General features: G+C 40.3%; 1 protein-coding gene across 1 annotated transcript in view; it reads left to right on the top strand.

Annotated features, from left to right (window-relative positions):
* pkhd1l1.1 (PKHD1 like 1, tandem duplicate 1) overlaps positions 1-20,930 on the top strand; it is a 44,153-nt gene that overhangs the window by 12,646 nt on the left and 10,577 nt on the right. The window contains exons 25-52 of the mRNA XM_080296321.1: positions 155-287; positions 876-1,030; positions 1,797-1,919; positions 2,158-2,263; positions 2,769-2,876; positions 2,989-3,150; positions 3,227-3,348; positions 4,283-4,415; positions 5,225-5,417; positions 6,939-7,081; positions 7,260-7,364; positions 7,624-7,809; positions 8,482-8,655; positions 8,743-8,945; positions 10,655-11,627; positions 11,927-12,175; positions 12,773-12,922; positions 13,984-14,158; positions 14,640-14,796; positions 14,921-15,077; positions 15,217-15,426; positions 16,627-16,756; positions 17,531-17,772; positions 17,965-18,101; positions 18,205-19,234; positions 19,592-19,783; positions 20,066-20,217; positions 20,312-20,471. Of these exons, the coding sequence (XP_080152447.1) occupies positions 155-287; positions 876-1,030; positions 1,797-1,919; positions 2,158-2,263; positions 2,769-2,876; positions 2,989-3,150; positions 3,227-3,348; positions 4,283-4,415; positions 5,225-5,417; positions 6,939-7,081; positions 7,260-7,364; positions 7,624-7,809; positions 8,482-8,655; positions 8,743-8,945; positions 10,655-11,627; positions 11,927-12,175; positions 12,773-12,922; positions 13,984-14,158; positions 14,640-14,796; positions 14,921-15,077; positions 15,217-15,426; positions 16,627-16,756; positions 17,531-17,772; positions 17,965-18,101; positions 18,205-19,234; positions 19,592-19,783; positions 20,066-20,217; positions 20,312-20,471 (6,160 nt within the window). The remainder of the gene's footprint in view (positions 1-154; positions 288-875; positions 1,031-1,796; positions 1,920-2,157; positions 2,264-2,768; positions 2,877-2,988; positions 3,151-3,226; positions 3,349-4,282; positions 4,416-5,224; positions 5,418-6,938; positions 7,082-7,259; positions 7,365-7,623; positions 7,810-8,481; positions 8,656-8,742; positions 8,946-10,654; positions 11,628-11,926; positions 12,176-12,772; positions 12,923-13,983; positions 14,159-14,639; positions 14,797-14,920; positions 15,078-15,216; positions 15,427-16,626; positions 16,757-17,530; positions 17,773-17,964; positions 18,102-18,204; positions 19,235-19,591; positions 19,784-20,065; positions 20,218-20,311; positions 20,472-20,930) is intronic.

Genomic DNA, 20,930 nt, shown 5'->3' with positions numbered 1-20,930 from the left:
AGCTTAAAGTGAGTTCACTAATGATCCATTTTATGTTGATAAAAAAGGCCTTAAACCTGGCACACACTTTACAACCAGGATTAAGGTTGTAATCCTGTGATATCAACACAAATTGAAATGTGTTGATATTTTTTCTCTCCACTGTCTTTTGAAGATGTCCAACAACAGTGAGGACGCGGCTGAGTTTAAAGAAGGAGCTACCACAGTGACCATCGCCCGCCCTCACCGAGCCTCCCCTCCTCTGAACGGCACTTTTGATGCGATGATTTACGGTGGTCGAGCTGAAGGTAGCGCTGACAGACATTAGTAGAATTTGCATTGTAACAGCTGCCTTGCCTGCATCTGCGGTGTTCCACAGATAGGATTATCCAAATGGTTCAATTCTGTGTGACCTATAACTAATTACTGACTTCCACGCTACTCGTATGCCATTGTTGCCATTGTGAAGGATGACAGGTTGACATTAATCCAAAGTAAATGCACAAAAGCTCTTTTTAAAAGTTTACAAAGCTTCTGAAGGCTCAAAGAGAAAGAAACAGGGAGCTGAAGCTTCAGGTAGTGTTAGCTCTGTAACGTTATGTCTGCGTCTCTGAGGTTCACAGATGAAAAACTAATGACTTATGGTGTTTATTCTTAGATTAACGTTAGATTAAAAACATAGCACTCTAGAATCAATACATCTGCTATAGCTTCAGTTATTACTTTACCACTTTTCCACTTTGAATTCTGCTTTGAGTGTTTCTGTGATATATAAAATAGTGAAGTACTGCAGCTTCATGAGGGGAAACCTAATAGATGTGGTACAAATATCATTCATTTTGGGATATCTTTACACGGCTATCATTAAAAATGACAAAACAAGTCCTTGTTTTTAGGTTTATCTGTGGACATCAGTGAGGAGGACCTGAAGTATGCCCTAGAGGGAATTGCAGGGATGGGCCAGGTCACCGTCCAAAAGTCTGGAACCTGCAGACGTCCCCAGTGGAGCGTTAAGTGGCTCACAAAGCCAGGAGACCAACCTCTGATCCAGGTCTGACTGCACCGCTTCCTGTTGTGTTTGTGTTCCTTTATGTCTTTGCTCTTTTACCATTTCTCTATTAAAATGTAAATTTCATTTCCCATCAAATGTAAACGTTTGATAGGAAAGGCTACTTTTTCTCTAATAAAGAAAACCGCATGAAAGACCAAAACTGCCAAAATCGAGAATAAATAGAAATAAATGAAGATCTCCATCAATAACATAGTATTAAAAATGAATGTAGACTTTGTGTATAGTGACTTTTTTCTGCTAGATTAGCTAACAGCTTCATTTCTGTAATGATCTCCTGACTCAAAGCAGTCATGTGCTCTGTGACCCCAAAACACTGAATTACAGTCTGCTCATTTGCATTTTTTAAAGCAGAAAATGCATAAATAAATACAATTTGTGGAATATGCTACAGAAAATTAAATAAAAAGAAATGAACACCATATTAGCTAAATGAGGCGCTAATAGAAGTAAAAATTAATGAATGATAAAATGTTAATAAATATTAATTTATGTCACAGTTTTAAAATTTTAAACTTAGTATATTTCATTATTACATTTTATATTTTCTGGTGCATTCACTGACGTGACTTTTTGATTTTGGCACTTTTCTATAAATGTTGCTTAAAATTACTATTGTGATACAACATTAGATACGTGGAAATATCCATATTAGTAACAAAAGCTTCAATGACATGAATCCGTCATAACAACATGTACATAAAAGGTATTAACATACATCATACATTGTGATTTTCACTCGCTACAGTTCGATTACTCGTCAGTTGTCGGGGAAAATGTCATTATTTCGGCCACGGAAACACGAAAGGGAGGTCTGTGGATTCGAAGCCTGACAGGAGACTTTTTCCGAGTGTGGGAAAACAAACCACAGGTACGTCTGCGAATCAAAAAGCCTCCAGGCCAGGTGGTTTTAAGTTTCAAGTTATGTGTGTCCAACCGTCTGCTATAGCTACAGCTAATCTGTTAATGTGTTTTTGTTAGCGTGCATCCTGTAGAGCAAGTTTTGTTTTTTCTGTTTGCATAAAGCTGATGTATTGTTATATTCCGTGACTGCAGGCAGCATGTTTGACAGCAGTCTTTAATAACTGTCTCGTTATGACCGCTTGCAGGTGGAGGTTCAAATCAACGGCATCCCATCAAAGTGTTCTGGTGACTGCGGCTTTATATGGTCCGAAAAGAAAACTCCAGTCGTGACAGGAATCAGCCCTTCGCAAGGTGTTCAGTTCATCACCAAGTTACTGTTACCTGCTGTACTTTGTAACTTTAGTTCCTTTGACTCTGATCTCTTTGCACATTTAACTTTAAAAAAAATAAATTTTGTTTTAAAGTAATAAAATAAAAATGATAGTTATGATTAATAAAGAATAAATGAATTATAGAATAGATGCACAGAAATGACACAGTGAGTCAGAACTAATGTGAAGCTTAAAAAGCTGGTGAGTCTGGATTTAAATGCTGTTTGTGATGCAGTTGAACTTATCTGAAAATGGAGACAGTTGTGGAGTTTAGGAGCTCCAGCTTTGAACAAAACACCCACTAGTGAAGGGTTTGTTATCCAAAACTTGTCAATCAACACCAGTTTTTGACAGTATTCGTATAAAGCCTGTTGTCAGTCTCATATTATTTGATCAAGTCCTGGAAGTTTTGTAAATTATGCCGTGTGTTTTTATGCCGTACTGTATGGTGAAGGCAGCTTATATAATTTAATATAATGTTTCAGGTTCTAATGGTCTGGGGACTCTCTTAACTGTCACTGGGACTGGCTTCAGCAGTGAAAATGCTTCCATTATGGTGGGAAAGGCCAGGTGCCACGTTGAAGCAACCACAGGTGAGTAAAGTTATTTTTGAGAAGTGAACATTTTACTCTAGGTTCTCGTTAAGATAACTCAGATGATACTTGTCTCCAGGAGACTAACTATAACGTGGGAAATATATTTCAGCTACCACTCAAGTATGCAGACTTGGCAGCACCAGTGCCGGCACCTACCCAGTGTTAGTAAGCTTCCCCTCTCTGGGCGATTCACGCTTTTCAGACAGCAACTTCCTCTTTACCTACCAGCTCATCGTGTCTTCTTTCGTCCCGCTCTCTGGAAGCGTTGCAGGTACAACCACGATCCTCTATGTGAGCCATGAAACACCTAATTCTGCGAGACAATTATTGTTTTATTTTTTCCTCAGGAGGGACTCTGCTGACAGTGAGAGGCTTTGGCTTCAGCCAGAACGCTACAGTTACTGTTGGCAGTGCAGAGTGCACACTGATTGATTCAACTGACACTGAACTGAAATGCAGAACACCAGCAGTAAGTCCCCACACTGCAAACTCATTTTTATACACAGTGTTTACCTGCAATAGCATGCAAATAAAATAGCTGTCGTGTAGTGTGCTGAGAACGGAGTAAAAAGTACATGAGCAGAAAACAAGAAGATGCAAACTGGAATATCCAGAGTTGGTAGAAATTAGTCAAATAATTTCATATAATTTCATATTTAATTATCCAATCCAACATCCAGATCTGTAGTTACATTGCATTATTTAAAAAAGACTGTAACACTTTTTTAGGTACACTAAGAATCTAAATTTAATGTGAGTACTTGCTGGATCATGCATAGTAATTACAAGACATAATAAAATAAAAACAAATATAAAAAGCTTGAAGCTTTCTTAGGATGTTTTAAAAATGTTTATATATCAGTGATTTTTTTTTTTTTTTTTTTGTTGAAGTTAATCCAGCAATGAGAACTGAAATTTAAACTCGGGCTTTAGCCACTGACGTATTAAGTGACTTACAAAATTTCTTTACGGTCAAGTAAATGCATTGGAGTCGCTATTAACTTGTTCTTTTCACTAATTTTCCTATTAAAACTATTTCAAATGACACTTTGCGTGGCTACTATAATATATATAGCATATGTATCATTGTGTTAATTTTTGTAGTCAGTCAGACGTCACTAACTACTGCAGTCCTTTCTTGTGATGTAGCGTACTGACAAAACTGTTAAATGCATTAACACAACAGAATATTTGAGTAACATTTGTTATAAAGAAATAAGTTCATACTACGTTCACCACCAGGCCATGGGTCATATCAGACAGAGTATGCCCAGAAATGACATAGTTAGTTATATAGTCTTGTCATAATAAAACTTACATAACTTAATGTTATGTAACATTATATTATTTCCCGTCTTTAGCTCTGAATAAGGTACTTACTTTTATTAAAATGCTTATTTCAGGGAGCTGTGGGATCACAGACGGTCACGGTGTTGTTGGGAAACATGAGTCAGACGGCCATCAGCTCCTTCACCTACGATAATAACCTCACCCCACAGATCACAGGCCTGAATCCCCTGACCACCACTGTGATTGGTAAGCAGCTCCTTTTTTATGCTGAATGGAGCTGTTGTGTTTATGCATCAAATAACCTTTAACACAACTATAGAGATTGTATGATTCATTTAAGTAAAGATTAATGAGTTTAATGAGGATGAAGGTGGGTTTTGTCCTTTAAAGGTTACTTTCAGTCCTAACTGTCTGCTTCCCCTTTGTGCTTGAAAAGAAAAATTTCAAGCCTCTTCATACACAAAGTAAACCACATATAGGCACAGTGCATTTGCTATTATTCAGTTAGTGCTATGAAAACAGTGAATCCAGAAAATATTGAAGGCTTATGTATTTTTGTCAGTAACTTTTACACAGGACAGGTTACATCACATGAAATGTGTCCTTGAATATATGAACACAATGTATTTTAATGGCAGAGAGAGCCAAAATGTTGACGTGTGCTGTGTGTGCTGTCTGGGCTTTGTTGCTCAGAGCTGGCATGTTTCTGACCTGTCAACAGCAGCTGAAAGCGTGTGTAGAAACCTCAATTGTTATAGTCTTGAGTTGTGTAATGCTGATTTGCAGGTTTACCCAGTTTTAGCCTTTTAAAGCTTTCTTAAGCTTGAGAATCTTGGCTCAGGGGGCTAGCGAGGCTTACCGTCTAATTATACTAAACAACTAGGAAGAAATGACGCTAAAAGAATTTCTATTAATCTGCAGAACAACCCGTGACATTCATGACATACAATGAGAGCCAACGAGGTGACAAGTGCCAGTCATCTTGGCACTTTAATGACAGAGGCTGCTACGTTGGAAAAATGAGTTGGCATACTTGTTTGTCTTTCTTTGTGCAGGCCACCGAGTTCTCACCATCCAAGGTTTGAACCTCGGGCAGCAAGACAATGACAGCATCGTGCTTGTAGGAAGGAGGGAATGTGTCACTGTGCTTTGGACGGAAGCAAACATCACCTGTCTTCTCCCTGTGCTGCCACCTGGCATGCATGAGGTGGACGTACAGGTTGGGAACAATGGCTACCCCCAGACGAGGTACAGCGTCTGTCAAAGATACACTGAGTGATTTGGAAGTACTATCACGGGTTCATCTTTCGCGTGCAAAAATGAAAGACTGCTGAATTGTTTTCTCACGTGTCAGATGGGCCCAGGCGCATTCTGTGAGGGTCAGATACAAACATTGTTTTATATTTGTTTTTTCAGTCAATATACACTGTATAGACTGCGCCAAGGTTCCTGACACTAGAGTTTGATCCCTTCAAAGGAGTAGAAAATAAGTAGGACAACAATAAACAAATAATATGATAATAAATACACAAAAAGTGGAGCATGGTTTATTGCAGACAGAGACAGGATTTGGGGTTGATTTGAAAATGTGATTAAAATCGAATTAAATAAATAAATATCGCTCTCTAGATGTATCTATATCTATCTATGTATATACAGTGGGACTCACGGGAGTTACGTTCTAAAAAATAAACCTGCGATAGGTGAAATCTGCGAAGTAGCCAACTTTATTTTTTACAATTATTGTAGATGTTTTAAGGCTGTAAAACCCCCCACTACACACTCCAGTGTTATAGAATGAAACCAAAGGCACCCGCGGTTGCCTTTGACGGTGCAAAACGTTTCAGTGTTGTGTTTGTTGGGGAGAAGACTTAAAAACATGCAGTACAGCACTTCAGAGTCACACTGCGGGCAATCCAAGATTTATGTAAATTTGCTTAACGCAATTATTTACGAAGCTTAACGCATTCTGTACTGTACAGGAGATATGGCACGAGATTGACTAAAAATGGTCTACAGCCAATCAGGACGCAGAACACAATGCTCTGTAAAAAATAAAAATAAAAATACAACATAAAAAAAGCATGCAAAATTGCGCAAAAATAAATAAATCCGCAAAACAGCGAGTCTGCAAAAGGTGAACCGCGTTATAGCGAGAGACCACTGTACATAGATCATAGACAGATAGATGAATTTATCTAAAAGCAGATATCAAGTTCTGTTAAGTGCATCTTCCCAGTGAAAAGCTTTTGCTACTCAAAAATAGACTCGACTTTCTTGGAATATTTAATAAAGATGAGTAATTTCTTTCTCTACCTGCCCAAAAGATCTTCTCTCCATGAAATGGTGCCATGTATTTGTATTCCCACCATTATTCATGAGGACAATAAAGGAAATTCTTAAGGGTATTTTTTTTTTTCAGTTAAAATGTACAACAAATGATGTAGAAAACATCATTTGTTGTACATTTTTTCTTTGGAATGATTTTTTGACCCAAATCATTCCAAAGAACTTCTTGGAGCAAATGCTGCCATCTTATTTCAAAGCTTTATCTGAATGATCTTTGATTTCAGTGGTCACCGGGGCATACAAACTGCATGTACAGAATCATTTGTCGAAAAGTGATTAAAAATTTGGTCGAAATTATTCTAAAGTTAGGTTTTAATAAGATGCCATAGATACCAAAACAAATGACACAGTTTAAGATTAATTCTCATAAGTCTATTATTAATGCCTTTACCTTAGCTGGTCTGTTTTTTTGTTTTACAGCAATGGTGTAAACACGACCATTGAGTACATCCTGGAAGTCTACAGCGTCTCGCCGTTGTTCGGTTCTTTGATGGGAGGAACCAAGCTGACCGTTTCTGGCTCTGGGTTCAGCAGCAACGTATCTGACAACACTGTGTCTGTTGGTAAGCAACATGTGATCCAGTCGTAATTATGCCAACCGTGTGTTTTACTAGCAAATATATTTAAGCAATTTATATGAATGGAAGTTAATGATGGCGCAAAAGCTTGCAAATATTTAAAAACGGTGTAACAGAGCTGCATCACTGATCTCCTTCATGTTTTCTGTTTGCGTTGTGACAGGAAACGCTGCTTGTGAAGTGACGGCCGCCTCAGAGAATGAGCTGCAGTGTGTTGTGCAATCAGAGGAGAAGACCCACATTGTTACCAACCAGGGATTTGATCGCGGTAGTTTTATGTTTCTGTGCTTTGTGCAGCTGTCAAACTAAATCTGAGAAGCTGAAGTTGTGTACAACAGAAAGAGGATTAACTTACAGAAAACATACACCTGCGAGGAAGTTGTTGCCTGTAGTCTCTATGCAACTAAAATGCAACTGATTCACAAAGAAATGTCTCAGATTGTGTTAGATATCAGACACTTTAATCCGTGTGTGTGTTTGTTGGTTCTTTGTGTAAGTCTTATTCAACGTAACCATGCGTTTTCCAGTTTATGGGCAGGGAAATGCGTGGAGTCCAGCCTCACTCACCGTATTCATTGGCGACACGGTAATGTGGCGTTGGGAGGCACCAGCCTTTCAGGAAGTTGGGTACCGGGTCTTCAGTGTTTCCAGCCCAAGCGGTACCTCTTATGAAGGAGGACCTTTCACCAGTGGAGAGACCAAAACTGCCCAAGGTAGAACTAGAGTCAGCTGTGCACAGATTTATGAAAAGCTTTTCCCTTCTTTATCTCCAATCACCAAAACAATCCACCATAACTTCAGTGTGTGATTTTGTTAATTAAGTTTGTGTTGCTATGGTTCTTCTTTGTTTCCCTTTAAATATTCAGATATAATCCTCCGGACTCTCATTTAAAGTTTTATTTTATCCCACATTGATCGCTGTGCTTCACCCTGTGTACACTGGACAACTGAAATTGTTTTATTTACTGGATTTAGGGAGTTCAAAACTTTGAATGGAATATTCCCGCCCAAAAAGGAAACAGTATTATAAACAAATAAAACAGTTTCATTTTCAGAAATCATTATAAAAAAGTAATAAACTCTGATTTGTACTTACTCCATGTTGATGATATTAAACTCTGGTTTATTGTTGCTGTGCTGCACACTGTAGCCGCTTGTAAAACATGACCTCATTACGTCTAGATTTCATGAGTTGTATATGAGAATGACTGGACACCTTTCATTTAGTGTATGTATAGAGATGTCATGATAAGCTACACGTGTTGTGCATGAATGAGTGTGCTGTGTTACACCTTTCAACATGCGTGAGCCATACTGAACTAGATAAGCGCACAGCATCATGACTTGATGTGACGTCTTTACAATCTGGGTCTCGTGTCCCTCAGGATTTTTCAGCTACCGTTTCACCGCGCCCGGGGTTTATTACTACAGCAGTGGCTACATAGACAATGCCAACCTCAGACTCCTGCAGGGAGTCGTGAGAGTCCAGAGTCGGGAGGAAAAGAGCGGCGAGGTCTCTGTCCGAGTGAAGGGCATTGAGGCCAGACATGTGGCTGGAAGTAAGTTAATATAAGTGGATAAGAAGTTATGATTGATTTATCCAGTTCTAAGGTAGAATAAAAGGTAATGATCTCTACTTACTACAGGTTCACGTCGTGTCTCCAGAGCAGCGCCACAGTGCATTGCCTCCCCGCAGTGCCAACAGTCCAATCAGACTGATATGCTTTCCCTCAGTACCTCCGCCTGCTCCACTCCCATGGTTTACTCCATTTCTCCCAACCAGGGCTCATACCACAAAGCGATCCAGATCAAGGGCAAAAGCTTCAGTGACGTGGCCTGTGCTAACGAGGTTAACAGAACTTTTTAAGACTGCATCATTGAATGAATTAAATGTAAAATATCTTCTTTGGTCAGTGATTGTCTTGCATATCCCTTCTTAAAGACCCATGTTATACATCAAAATACAACATTGCTACATAACTTCGTTTTAGGATGCCGGAGAGAATATTCAGTATGACGTAAATGTTTGATATATAATATAGGTCAATAAAAAAAACAACAGTACAGGCTGTGGCACTCCCAGAATCTTTTGAATGGCCTGATTAAATCATTCAGCCTTTATTTAATAAAATGTCTGGAACATTAGAGTGGCAGTTCTATTCGGTCATTTCCATGGGATATTTTGTGCTATTCAGAGACAGACTGGATCAAGCATTCTGAGGAAAAGAAACTACAATTAAATTAAATGATTTGTTGATCTGAATCAGTTTGATTTGACAGTTGAGATCTAAAAGTTGAGAACTAAAACTAATGGATAAACAGTAGAAATAGACAGCCATGGATGTGACTTAAAAAGATAAACAGTGGTCAAAAAATGGAAATAAATTGCTAGCTAATAAATTCTTACCTAATAGGCTGTTTAGAAAAGCATGCAGTTGACATTGTTAGCTAAGTGTACCAATAAAACATAGACTGTACATAAACAATGGACTTGGCCACTGTGACTTCACATATTGCTTGGGATACTGAGTGTTTTCACCCAGCCCGTTCTCACCCCCGCAGCATAATATACAGACAATTTATACAGACCCGAGGTGTTCCTGAGGAACGCGAAGCTACGCGCCGGGTTACGGATGAAATCCAGTAGAATGACGCTCCCGCGGTAATACATGTCCCAGCCATGTATTCCAGCCCTAACCCTAACCTTAACCAGCACTTTAATGACGTTAGATAGTGTTTTCCAAAGCGATTTAAGTAAAACAAATGTACATGTGTAGATTCATTCCAACGGTTCTCATGTTTCCTCATTTTTCCAATCTCGTAATATAGGAACGTGTTGGGCACCCGGAAGTGTAATATATCGATGATTTGTCATCGATATTTAGCATAAAATGTTACATTTTGGGAGTGAGAGCATGTTGTTTCACCATTGTCGTGTGCAGAAAAAGCCATTAGTTAATGAGTTTGCCCAGGTTTCTGATGCAAACGAAAAACATTGAACTTCAATCAGCAACTCATCAGGGAAGTATTGGGGGGATTAGACTTCTATATATCCAAAAGTAATTTTGCAACCAGAGCTCTCGCCCCAACCCCTCTCGACACCATAAGATAGAATACAGACACAAGACACTTAAGCATTTGCACAAATAACATTGCTTCATTAAAGCATGCTGGAAAGCTCGGTAGTTAGCTAAGATTTTGAAGAAAGTAGTAATTAAAGATTAAACAAATGAACACTAACATTAGCTAATTGTATATTAAAAACAGTAGTGGTTTAAATGAAGTTGTAAGGATTTTGTGGCTGTAAGACCTTAATGCAATGTACTTAAATTAATAAAACACTTGTGTCACTATAATGAAAGCATTCAAGCACACATGCTTAGTCCTAAACTTCAATTAACACATAGCTAATTTCATTATACCATTTAGAAAAGTCATTTTAATCCTAAATCTCAGTTCTTTGACCAATAAATGTGTTGTCATTAACTGACTCGATTAGCCTTGATATAACTCTTGTTCAGACTTGTTACCCACAGTGGTGTGCTCTGTGTGCTGCAGGTGATGGTGGGAGATCAACCCTGTCAGGTTATCAACAGCTCCCAATCTGAGATTAACTGCCAGCTCAGTCCCAGCAGTGAACTTCCCATTGGCCTTGCTCTCCCTGTGGCCGTCAGAGTCAACAACCTAGGCAGCGCCGTCATCGCTGTGCCAAATGAGCTTGAGCGTCGCTTTGTGGTTCTCCCAGTGGTTGACTCAGTCTCGCCTCCTATTGGAAGCCCCACTGGCCACACTAGGCTCCTCATCCGTGGTTCTGGCTTCTCAGAGGGACTCGTAATTGTAGCCAGCGAGCTCTGTCGCATCCAGTCTCTTAATTACACTTCGATCATCTGCGACACGGCGCCTTCTCAGCCACACATCGGTGATGTCATCTTTTACATGGGCCAAATCCAAAGCGCCTGCCACTCAAACTGCTCCTTCCGCTACTCCTCGTCCGTCACTACCACAGTTACCGGCATTTCCCCGGACAGCATTGATGATGTCACTACTGTGACCATCTCTGGCTCAGGGTTTGGCAGCAGCGTGGATGATGTGGCAGTTTTTGCTGGGTTGACAGAGCTAGAAGTAACCGCTGTGACCGACGGCAAAATCAGCGCAAGAGTCAGCGCTCTGCCTGCAGGTGACCACTCAGTCAAAGTGATTGTGAGAAGCAAAGGCCTCGCTTCTGGTCAGGTCACCCTGAGCAGTAAGGCACAAGCAACCCTGAACCCCAACGTGGGCAGTCTGGCGGGAGGAACGCCACTTATCTTCACAGGAAATGGCTTCGCTCGAGGGAACACAAGCGTGACGGTCGGTAGGAAACCCTGCAAGATTCAGGAGGTGACGCCGGGTCGTCTTATCTGCCTGACGCCTCCTAACACTGTGGGGCTGGTGACCGTCATTTTGCAGGTCTTCTCTGTGCAGTATCCTCCTCTCAGCTTCACCTACTCCACCGCCCACACTCCTGTCATCAGCTCCATCAGCCCCACCACAGGTAACTATGATGACAGAAAGATAACAAGCAGAGGCTAATGCAGTTTTTGCAAGATGATTCAGTGAAATTAAGCAAAACAGAAGAACACAGAAAAAAGTCACTGAAATTTGGAAATTGGTTCAGTCTCATTTACCTTAATTTATCATTATTATTACTGAACAGATAAAATATTATTCCAGCTCATGACATTTACAGATTTATGTGTCATTCGGTACCGTAATATATGTATAAAGCAACAAGTCATATCTCAGTTTCTTTATTTATACAGTTTCTTCATCTTCTCTGTTTATTTCCTGCAGGACCGAGCGGGTCCGTCATCACCCTGACAGGTTCAGGCTTCGGCAATGACTCTCAGCTCATCACCATCACCATAAATGGCATCCCTTGCAATGTTTCCACGGTCTCTGACACACAGGTCCAGTTCGCCGCAGGAAGCAATCCAGGGGCGACATACCCAGTCATGCTGCATCACCAGGTCAAAGGTTATGCCCAGTCAGGAGTCGTGTTCACGTATGAACTGACGCTCAGCAGTGTGCAGCCCAGTGAAGGTAAGCAATATTAAAACTCTCTGTTTATCTGCATTTTATTAAATCATGCTTACTGAGGGAAAGAAAAACAAGAAAACACAGACAGACCTAATCGTTAAATAAAAAAATAAAACCAGATCTTTTTTTTTTCTGTAGATGCATAAATCCATATTTACTGGGGGTACTTAATTTGAAGAATATCTAACATTCCTCTTAAACTTTTTTTGTATTGAATATAAAGCAATCAAGTAAACAGAATTAAGAAAACAGAACAAATGATGTCTCCAGGGAGAAAACCTGCTGTCGGGAATAACAATGTTGGATGCATTCAGAATTTTTGTGAGAGTCGCATCTGTCTGACAGTATAGAGTTAATTACATAAAAAAGGAAGAAATAATTATATTTTTCTGATAATTTTTATTATTTTTAAGTTGTTTATAAAAAGGAATCAAATAAAAGAAGAACTGATCATTTAAAAATCTTGTCTCAAAATACTTCACAGTGAAATAAACTGTGCAGCTTTTGTCTTTTTCTTTTATTCTTTCATTTCTTTTGATCCTCTAATCAGTTTTTTATTAGCCTACTAAATTAGTTGTTTCACTTTAATCTGCCGTTCAGGTAGTTTCGGTGGCGGTGCGCTGCTATCCATCCAGGGCTCTGGGTTTGATCCACTCAACTCCACTGTGCAGATCTGTGGGGAGAAATGCCAGGTTCACAGAGAAACATCCACATCCACCCATCTGTACTGCCAGTCTCCACCTCACAACAGTAAGTTTTACCTAAAGCAGATGATCATGCAGATGAAAAAATCTCAATCACTAATATCACTAATAAAATGTGAGTTTTGAAAATGTGCATGCTGTGAAATGCAGCCATGGCATGCACAGCGATTGATTTCTAGGGTTATAAACGTTGCTATTATTACTGCTAAGTAATGCACTGCAGTGTATTTTGAACATTTCTTTCCATTAGTTGGAAAGAAGACACATTACCCCGACAGCACAGTAGTGTATCACACTCTGTGGCTAGTGTTAGGCATTATGTAGCAGAGATGTGGGTTTGCACATTGGGAAGAGGTCATTTCTACGTCGCATGGTGCTGCTTTGCCCATGTTCCACCTCTCTGTGAGCTGCATAGAGAGGGATTCATTAGCTTTAATGTACCTTTCTCATCTAGAACACATTGGGGGTGACGCTTAACTCTGCTTAACCGATGACTGATCTGGGCTAGCCTGTGAATCCTTGCTGGATGCGTGCCCTGGTCACAATTTAAACTCTGGTCTGTTGCTCCAAAAATGAAAATGTACATGATTTTTACAGGAAAACTGATTGCTGATGGTATCCTGCTTCACAAAAAATTAAACTAAGATTGTTACAAATTAGAGATTGTGCAGTGTGAAAAGTCTGAGCAGCACTGTTACATTACCAAACAAAAAAGTTCACAACACCTTCACTTCTAAAATCCAGATCCACAGCTTTAATAATATTAATAGCTGCTAAATGCAAACTAGTTAAAAAATATGTCCGTGACAAGCAAGATTTAATTTATTTTACCTTTTAAAGTACCATATGTGTTTTTAGGGACAAAAAAAAAAAACTTATTATCACATCAGTAGTTGTCAGTAGCTGGTTTAAGACACCAACTGAATTCCCTAAAGGCCCTAAAGGAGACAGACTGTGCTTACGAGGAATGCTGTCAGCCTTGTCACAGGGCAGAAAACGGTCACATTTGATAAGAAGATAACTTGATATGGATGATGAGAAGATTTTGTTGTTGCGTGATTTGTCTGTCTGTGTGTGTGACTCCGTGTGTGTCCTGTATCCTTGCAGGCACTCAGTCAGAGGTCAGCTGCGTTGTTGCCGTCATTAACCCACATGATGCGGTCAATGTGTCAAACGGCTTCACCTATAGATCTCAGCTGACTCCAGTGATCACTCAGGTTTCTCCTCGCAGAGGCGGCACTGCTGGAGGCACCCGGCTCACAATCACCGGCTCTGGTTTCAGGTACAGCAAAGGAAGAAAACATTTCACTCAATTGAGAGTGCATGGATCACTGATCAAGAATAAGTGCTCAGCCGACAAAAGATAACTGTTTTTGCTTTCACTTTCTCTGCTTGGGAACACGGGGATTACAATCCTGACTAATAGATTACAAATACTGCTTTTTGTTGAGCATGTTTGACACATAATGAACTGTATTAGTGTCTGCACACATATTCATTACCACTAAGGGCCATAATTTTGTTTTTTTACACAGTCATCTGCCATCAGCTCTTTTTAAACAATGTAAAACTCACAAAAACTAGGTGCTGCCCCTCGGCTGGCTTCCAGAAGTTTCCCATTTGGATAACTGGGCAAACTGGGAGTTGATCTTAAAGAAAGATTACTGAGGAGATCACTGAATAAAAAGAGAGTTACAAACCCATAATAGGTTTTCTTCAGTCTGTCTCTCTTGCTTGCGTTCACTCCCCCTCCCATATTACAGCACTGACATTAACGAGATCAACGTGACGATCGCAGAGTCCGTGTGTGACGTGCAGTCCGCCAACAGCACGCACATCATCTGCGTGACCAGCGCTCAGGGGCAATCTCAGGAAACCAAAGTCAGAGTCAGCATCGGAAACCAAGGCATCGCCAAGATGGTGAGGTTGATTTGTTTGTGTTTAGTAAAGTTACGCTGCTTCAAAGGACGGAAACAGTGCTGTCTGACTGATTTTATTGTTTCTGATTACATATTTTCATCCAGTGTTTTTTGTTGTTCTTTAGGACAACGCAGATTTCTTTTACATTGACGTGTGGTCGTCCAAGTTCACGTGGGGAGGTCTGTCTCCACCAGAGGAGGGCACATTCGCTGTTATTACTAAAGGCCAGACCATCCTGCTGGACACCAACACACCTGTGCTCAAAATGCTGCTTATTCAAGGTGCAAAAATTACTTCTTATGCAGTGTTTGTAAAAATGCAAAATTTGGAGAACTGTTGCAGAATAAGATAAAATATTAAAATAAAAAAATTGAACGAAATTCAAACTGTCAGAGAAACTCAAGTTCTTTTTGCGTTCAGGAGGGACGTTAGTGTTCGATGAAGCCGACATCGAGCTGCAGGCAGAAAACATCCTGATCACCGACGGCGGTCGGCTCCAGATCGGACAGGAGGGGACGCCGTTCCAACACAAAGCCATCATCACGCTCCACGGTCAACTGCGTTCACCTGAACTTCCTGTTTATGGAGCCAAGACACTGGCTGTCAGAGAGGGCGTGTTGGACCTCCATGGTATGCACACACAAATTTATATTCATAAACACACATAAGGTATAGATCAGGTATAAATCAAGTTCCACATCCTAATTTGTAGTTCTTACATTTTTTTAGGATCTCTTTTAAGATTGTTCTGTTTAAATGCAACAAAACACTCATTATGAGTTAATACAGATGTTACATTTTGTTTGTAATTCCACAGATTTTGTCACTCATTAAAATGAATAACCAAGTTGCATTTTAATATTGTTGTTTTCCTACATTTTTCTGAAGTAAATATTGAAATAAATACTTCTTTCACCCTTGAGGTGCACGATCGTATCATGTAGAGTCAGAAACAGAAGGCGTTCAGCAACAGAAACCTCAAATAGCTTTGACCCAATTATTTCAAAAACACGCTGTTAGGTTTGTAGCATAAACCTATTCGCTGGAACGTTAAGACAATATAATTACACTGCTAAGCAAGACACAAATAGGCAAAGTTCTTCATGTTACTCGTGCACGGGAGAGAACCGGACAACCGCTTGACTCCAGTTGGTCTCGTCCGTCCTCCTGTAACACTGCCCTTTTATTGAGGTTACATGAATATGCATAGGTTCATTAACATACGACGTCTACATACAAACAAAGAGTACCTTGCCTGTGTGTGTGTGTGTGTGTGTGTGTGTGTGTGTGTGTGTGTGTGTGTTGCTGATCAAAGGGTTAAACATCCTTGGTCAGGAAGAGGGTAGCCTCCCCCTCACCCTAGATGGTTCATCCTAGATAACACGGTGAGGAAGTCCTGCAGTTCATCTAAACAAAGAGCACTTAGACTAGAACAGACGTAGCTACGTTAATCCTACCATAAAACAATAAGACACGGTATGACCTCTCATGCTCCCAAAGTGCTGTCTAATACACACAAAGTTTGCAGACTATCAAGGATCAAAACCTCTACCAATCTACAACTAATTACAAAACTCTAAGCATATATAAGTAAATATTTCTAAGCATAAATGACAATCAACAATACAAATCTAACACACGCATTGCATGTCATGTAATAATATCATGTAATAGTAAGCTGACAGCATTTTTAGGTCTTGGTGCTCAAGGTGATTATTGTCACCTCATCTGTTTCTAAGGAACCAGGATAATAATCAAACAATAAGCCCCAAAGTGGACCAGTTTTGTAATAGTTGCTCAAGTTTAAAATGACCTTTTTTATAAAATCAGGTATTCCTGTGCCGATCCCCTGGACCCACTTGGCCCAAACAGCAAACAGTGGCTCAAAAACATTGAACCTGATGAAGGCGGTGACGTGGAAAGTAGGAGATGAGATCGTTATTGCCACCACTGGACACAGGTACAGCTGAGGACTGATTCATAAAAGCATAAATCCAAGTTATTCATCTGAGCTATAAAGCCAAAACATGGGAACTACATGCATTTAATTGAAATGTTTAATTTACTGCGAAAAGAAATGGACAACAAAATGTAAAATTACAGTGATTAGCAGCTGATATTATCTCAAGCCAAATTTTCAACTTTTTAAAAATTTGTGTTAATAATCTTAAAATTATTTTTACAATTAAAAAAAGATCCAGTTGGAAAGAAAACTGGACTTTAATATACTTGTCTATTAAATTGGTCAAATATTTCAAATAAATGTGCTTATTTAGTTACCTAAAGATGTGGAATGTGGAGAAAAATGTGCAACATAACAGTATATTAAATAAATTGCAGCAATTAGCATTTTTGTTGCAGGATGCTAGTTAGCAGCTAATTGAATTAACATCTCTAGTTCCCTATATTTAAAAAACAGAACATGTTGTTCACTTTATTACTGTAATAATGAATATGTGAAATAAGATTATGTAGTAAGCAAAGAACAGAATAAACTAGCCCTGCTGAAAGCTCAATCTTATGGTTTAGCTGAGTAGCAGTAGCTACCGCCGCTCCGATTCTCTGGTTTTGCTAACCTGGATAGCGGGGAAATGTGTGCCAGGAACTGCTGACAATCAAAAGAATGGAGGGTTAAAGATTACAAAACGTCACTGAAATGCTGTTTTATGCATTCCAAAAAAAAGGTTTTAATAAATCTGCAGAAGGGGTAAAAATATATTTATTTATATTCCAGGCACAGTCAAGGAGAGAATGAGGTGAGGAGGATTGCCGCTGTGTCGGCTGATGGAATGACTCTCACCCTGACCGAACCGCTGAACTACACTCACCTCGGGGTGTCCGTGACGCTGCCTGATGGTACGGTGTTTGAGGGCAGAGCTGAGGTGGGGCTCCTCACCAGGAACATCGTCGTGCGAGGTTCACAGAATCAAGAATGGAATGACAAGGTTGAAGCCTGCCCGGGCGGCTTCAACACAGGTACTTAGTGATAATGGTGGATGAGGATTTTCTTCAGACACATCAGATGGTTTTTTTTTGTTATTGTCAGCCTTAAAGTAAAATATTTTTCTGTATATATAGCTTGAACCCTCCTCTGCTGTATCTGCATACTAATTCTGAGACAAGAGCAACACTGTATTTAATACACTTTTGCACTTCTGTGTCCTTCAGGTGAGTTTACCACCCAGACATGTTTCCAAGGACGGTTTGGAGAGGAGGCTGGCAGCGATCAGTTTGGAGGTTGCATCATGTTCCACGCCCCCAGACCAAACGAGAATCTTGCGATTGGCCGATTGGAATATGTTGAGGTAAAATGTATTTTCATTCTCTAAACATTTCTATACTATAGTATCTTTTAAAATTATTATTAGTGTGTTAAAAGTTTGAAGTCTTTGTGCTGTTGTTCTGCAGGTTTTTCACGCCGGACAGGCCTTCAGGTTGGGACGTTATCCCATCCACTGGCATCTGATGGGAGACATCAATTACAAGTCGTACGTGAGGGGCTGTGCGATTCATCAGACCTTCAACAGGGCCGTAACAATCCACAACACCCACCGGCTTCTGGTGGAGCACAATGTGATCTACAACATCATGGGTGGGGCTTTCTTCATTGAGGACGGCATTGAGACGCAGAACATCCTGCAGTACAACTTGGCTGTGTTTGTCAAACAAAGCACCAGCCTGCTAAATGATGATGTCACTCCCGCCGGCTACTGGGTCACAAATCCCAATAACATCATTCGCCACAATGCCGCTGCAGGGGGAACGCATTTTGGCTTCTGGTACCGCATGCATGACCGCCCTGATGGCCCTTCCTACAACCCAAACATCTGCCAGAAGAGAGTTCCCCTTGGTGAGTTTTATAACAACACTGTGCACTCTCAGGGCTGGTTTGGACTGTGGATCTTCCAAGATTTTTTCCCCATGAAGAACGGAGGGTGCCAGTCCTCGATCCCCGAGCCCGCTGTCTTCCGTTCTCTCACCACCTGGAACTGCGAAAAGGGTGCTGAGTGGGTCAATGTAGGCGCCGTGCAGTTCAACAACTTTCTCATGGTAAACAATGAGAAAGCAGGCATCGAAGCCAAGCGTATCGTTCAATGGGCTGTGAAGGGCTTTGGAGAAGACGGCGGGGCGACGGTGTCCAATAGCACCTTTGTGGGTCACGTGGACGAGCTCGGACTAGGCAGCGACTTCTGCACGCACCGCGGCGTCATCCTGCCTTTCGACGACGGCATGAGCGTCATTAACAGCAAGTTCATCAACTTCAACCGCAGCTCCTGCGCAACCGTCGGGGTAACCTCGATCGACGGGGTGTGTGTGGAGCTCTGTGGTGGCTGGGCTGCCAGGTTCAGTGGCATCCAGTACATGAACTCACCCAACAAGGCCGGCTTCAGGTGGGAGCATGAAGTGCAGCTGGTGGACACTGATGGCTCCCTCACAGGTAATCTTTAGTGATTTTATTTTCTCACCATTTTCTCTCTTATACGTGTATAAAGGTTCAGTTTGTTATGTAAGAGTAATACAAGCCTTCCAAGAATCATGTTGAATTAATCTTTTCAGAAATTCTATTTATTCAAACATTCTGCTACTTTTTCATTATGCATTAAATAATCAGCCAAAGCTAAGTAGTGTACTTGTTTAAGGAAATTTTAAACATCACCTTAATGCTTAATACACTTCTGCTCCTTTATTAAGAATGTTTTGTAGCAAGACTCTTTCTGATTGTTTTAAAGTAAACGTAAATGTGTATGTTCTTCACATGTTTTGGCTCTTCAGTCGGTTTTCTGCTTATTTTCAGGAAACATAAATCATGTAGTTGTGCCTATGAGCGACCTGCTGGATCCTGCTCACTGCTCCCAGAGTGCCGAGTGGAGCGTGGGTTTCCCCGCCGCTGTGTGCGACGAAACTGTTAACTTCCACCGTCTGGCATTTAACAACCCCTCCCCGAGCTCTCTGGTGGCCAAGAACGTCATTCTAACCAACTCACATGGTATAAAAAACTGTATTCGCTACTTTCAGATCTCATATAGTTGTAGAAGAAGCTGTAATTTGTTTTTGTTTTCTTACCTGTGTTGACATCTACTGGTGTTTAGAAGGAACTGCAGTAGAGATTTTACAACAACTGAAAATGCCATCAGGAACAAACTGCAGAGAATAATATTTAATCTTTATAGGAAATGTTAGATAATTATTGTGCATTAATAAATGCAAACCTCCTAACATGTAAACAAACATATAAATATGTGTGCTCTGTCTCTTAAATTAAACTCAGGGAGCTCCAGGGTCCCCTTTTTGAAGAAGAGACTAACTCATCCATTTGGATGGATGGCCTTGCTGCCCTCTGGACAGACGTACAACTGGTATTTTGAAAATGTGGATCACGTGACCAACATCACTTACAGCGGAAAATTCTACAGCTTTAAGGTAATCACGTCAAAGAACACGTGAGTAAAGTATGTTAAATTCGATATAGGGCTTCGCAAACACTGATGTTTGTCGCACGTTTCTTTGCATGCAGCAGGATCAGTACGTCATCGTCAACCACAACTTCACGCAGAGTCCAGACAGTTTCCAGATCATCGACACGAGAAACGGCTCATTGACGCCACTGAGCTTCAGCAACAACAGGAACGGAGATTGGTACTTCAATAAAAGCTCCAACAACCTCTACTACATCGGTTAGACGCACCTTAATATGGATATATTGTACTATTTGATTTATCCTGTATTATTTTATTAAAGGAAAAGATCTTATGCATTTCCTATATATAATGTCACTATAATGTGTAAATACTACAATGTAAAAATGCCCAAAGTGTCTCGAGACACTCACTTTCTGATGATTCTCTACCCATGATGTCAAAGAGAGCAGATGTCATTAATGTGGTAATCTCAGGTGCGCAGCTCTAGATGTGCCCGAAATTCCTGATGTGCCCAGTTGATGAAATCACAAGAAAGCGGTCCATAAGTTGACAGAGGCGTTAGATAAAACGAGATTATACAAAGTGGATTTTCCTAACTCTCGCTCAGTCTTATATGTTAAAAAGCTTTTTCATTACGCTGCTAGAATAGGAGCAGAATGTTTTTAAAGAGAGAAAATTGCGTTTTTAATGAAATTGTTGCATTTGTTAAATAGG

The sequence above is a fragment of the Astatotilapia calliptera genome, chromosome 22 (genome assembly GCF_964374335.1).
Source record: "Astatotilapia calliptera chromosome 22, fAstCal68.1, whole genome shotgun sequence".
Lineage (NCBI taxonomy): Eukaryota > Metazoa > Chordata > Actinopteri > Cichliformes > Cichlidae > Astatotilapia > Astatotilapia calliptera.
This window is presented reverse-complemented; position numbering and strand designations above follow the sequence as displayed.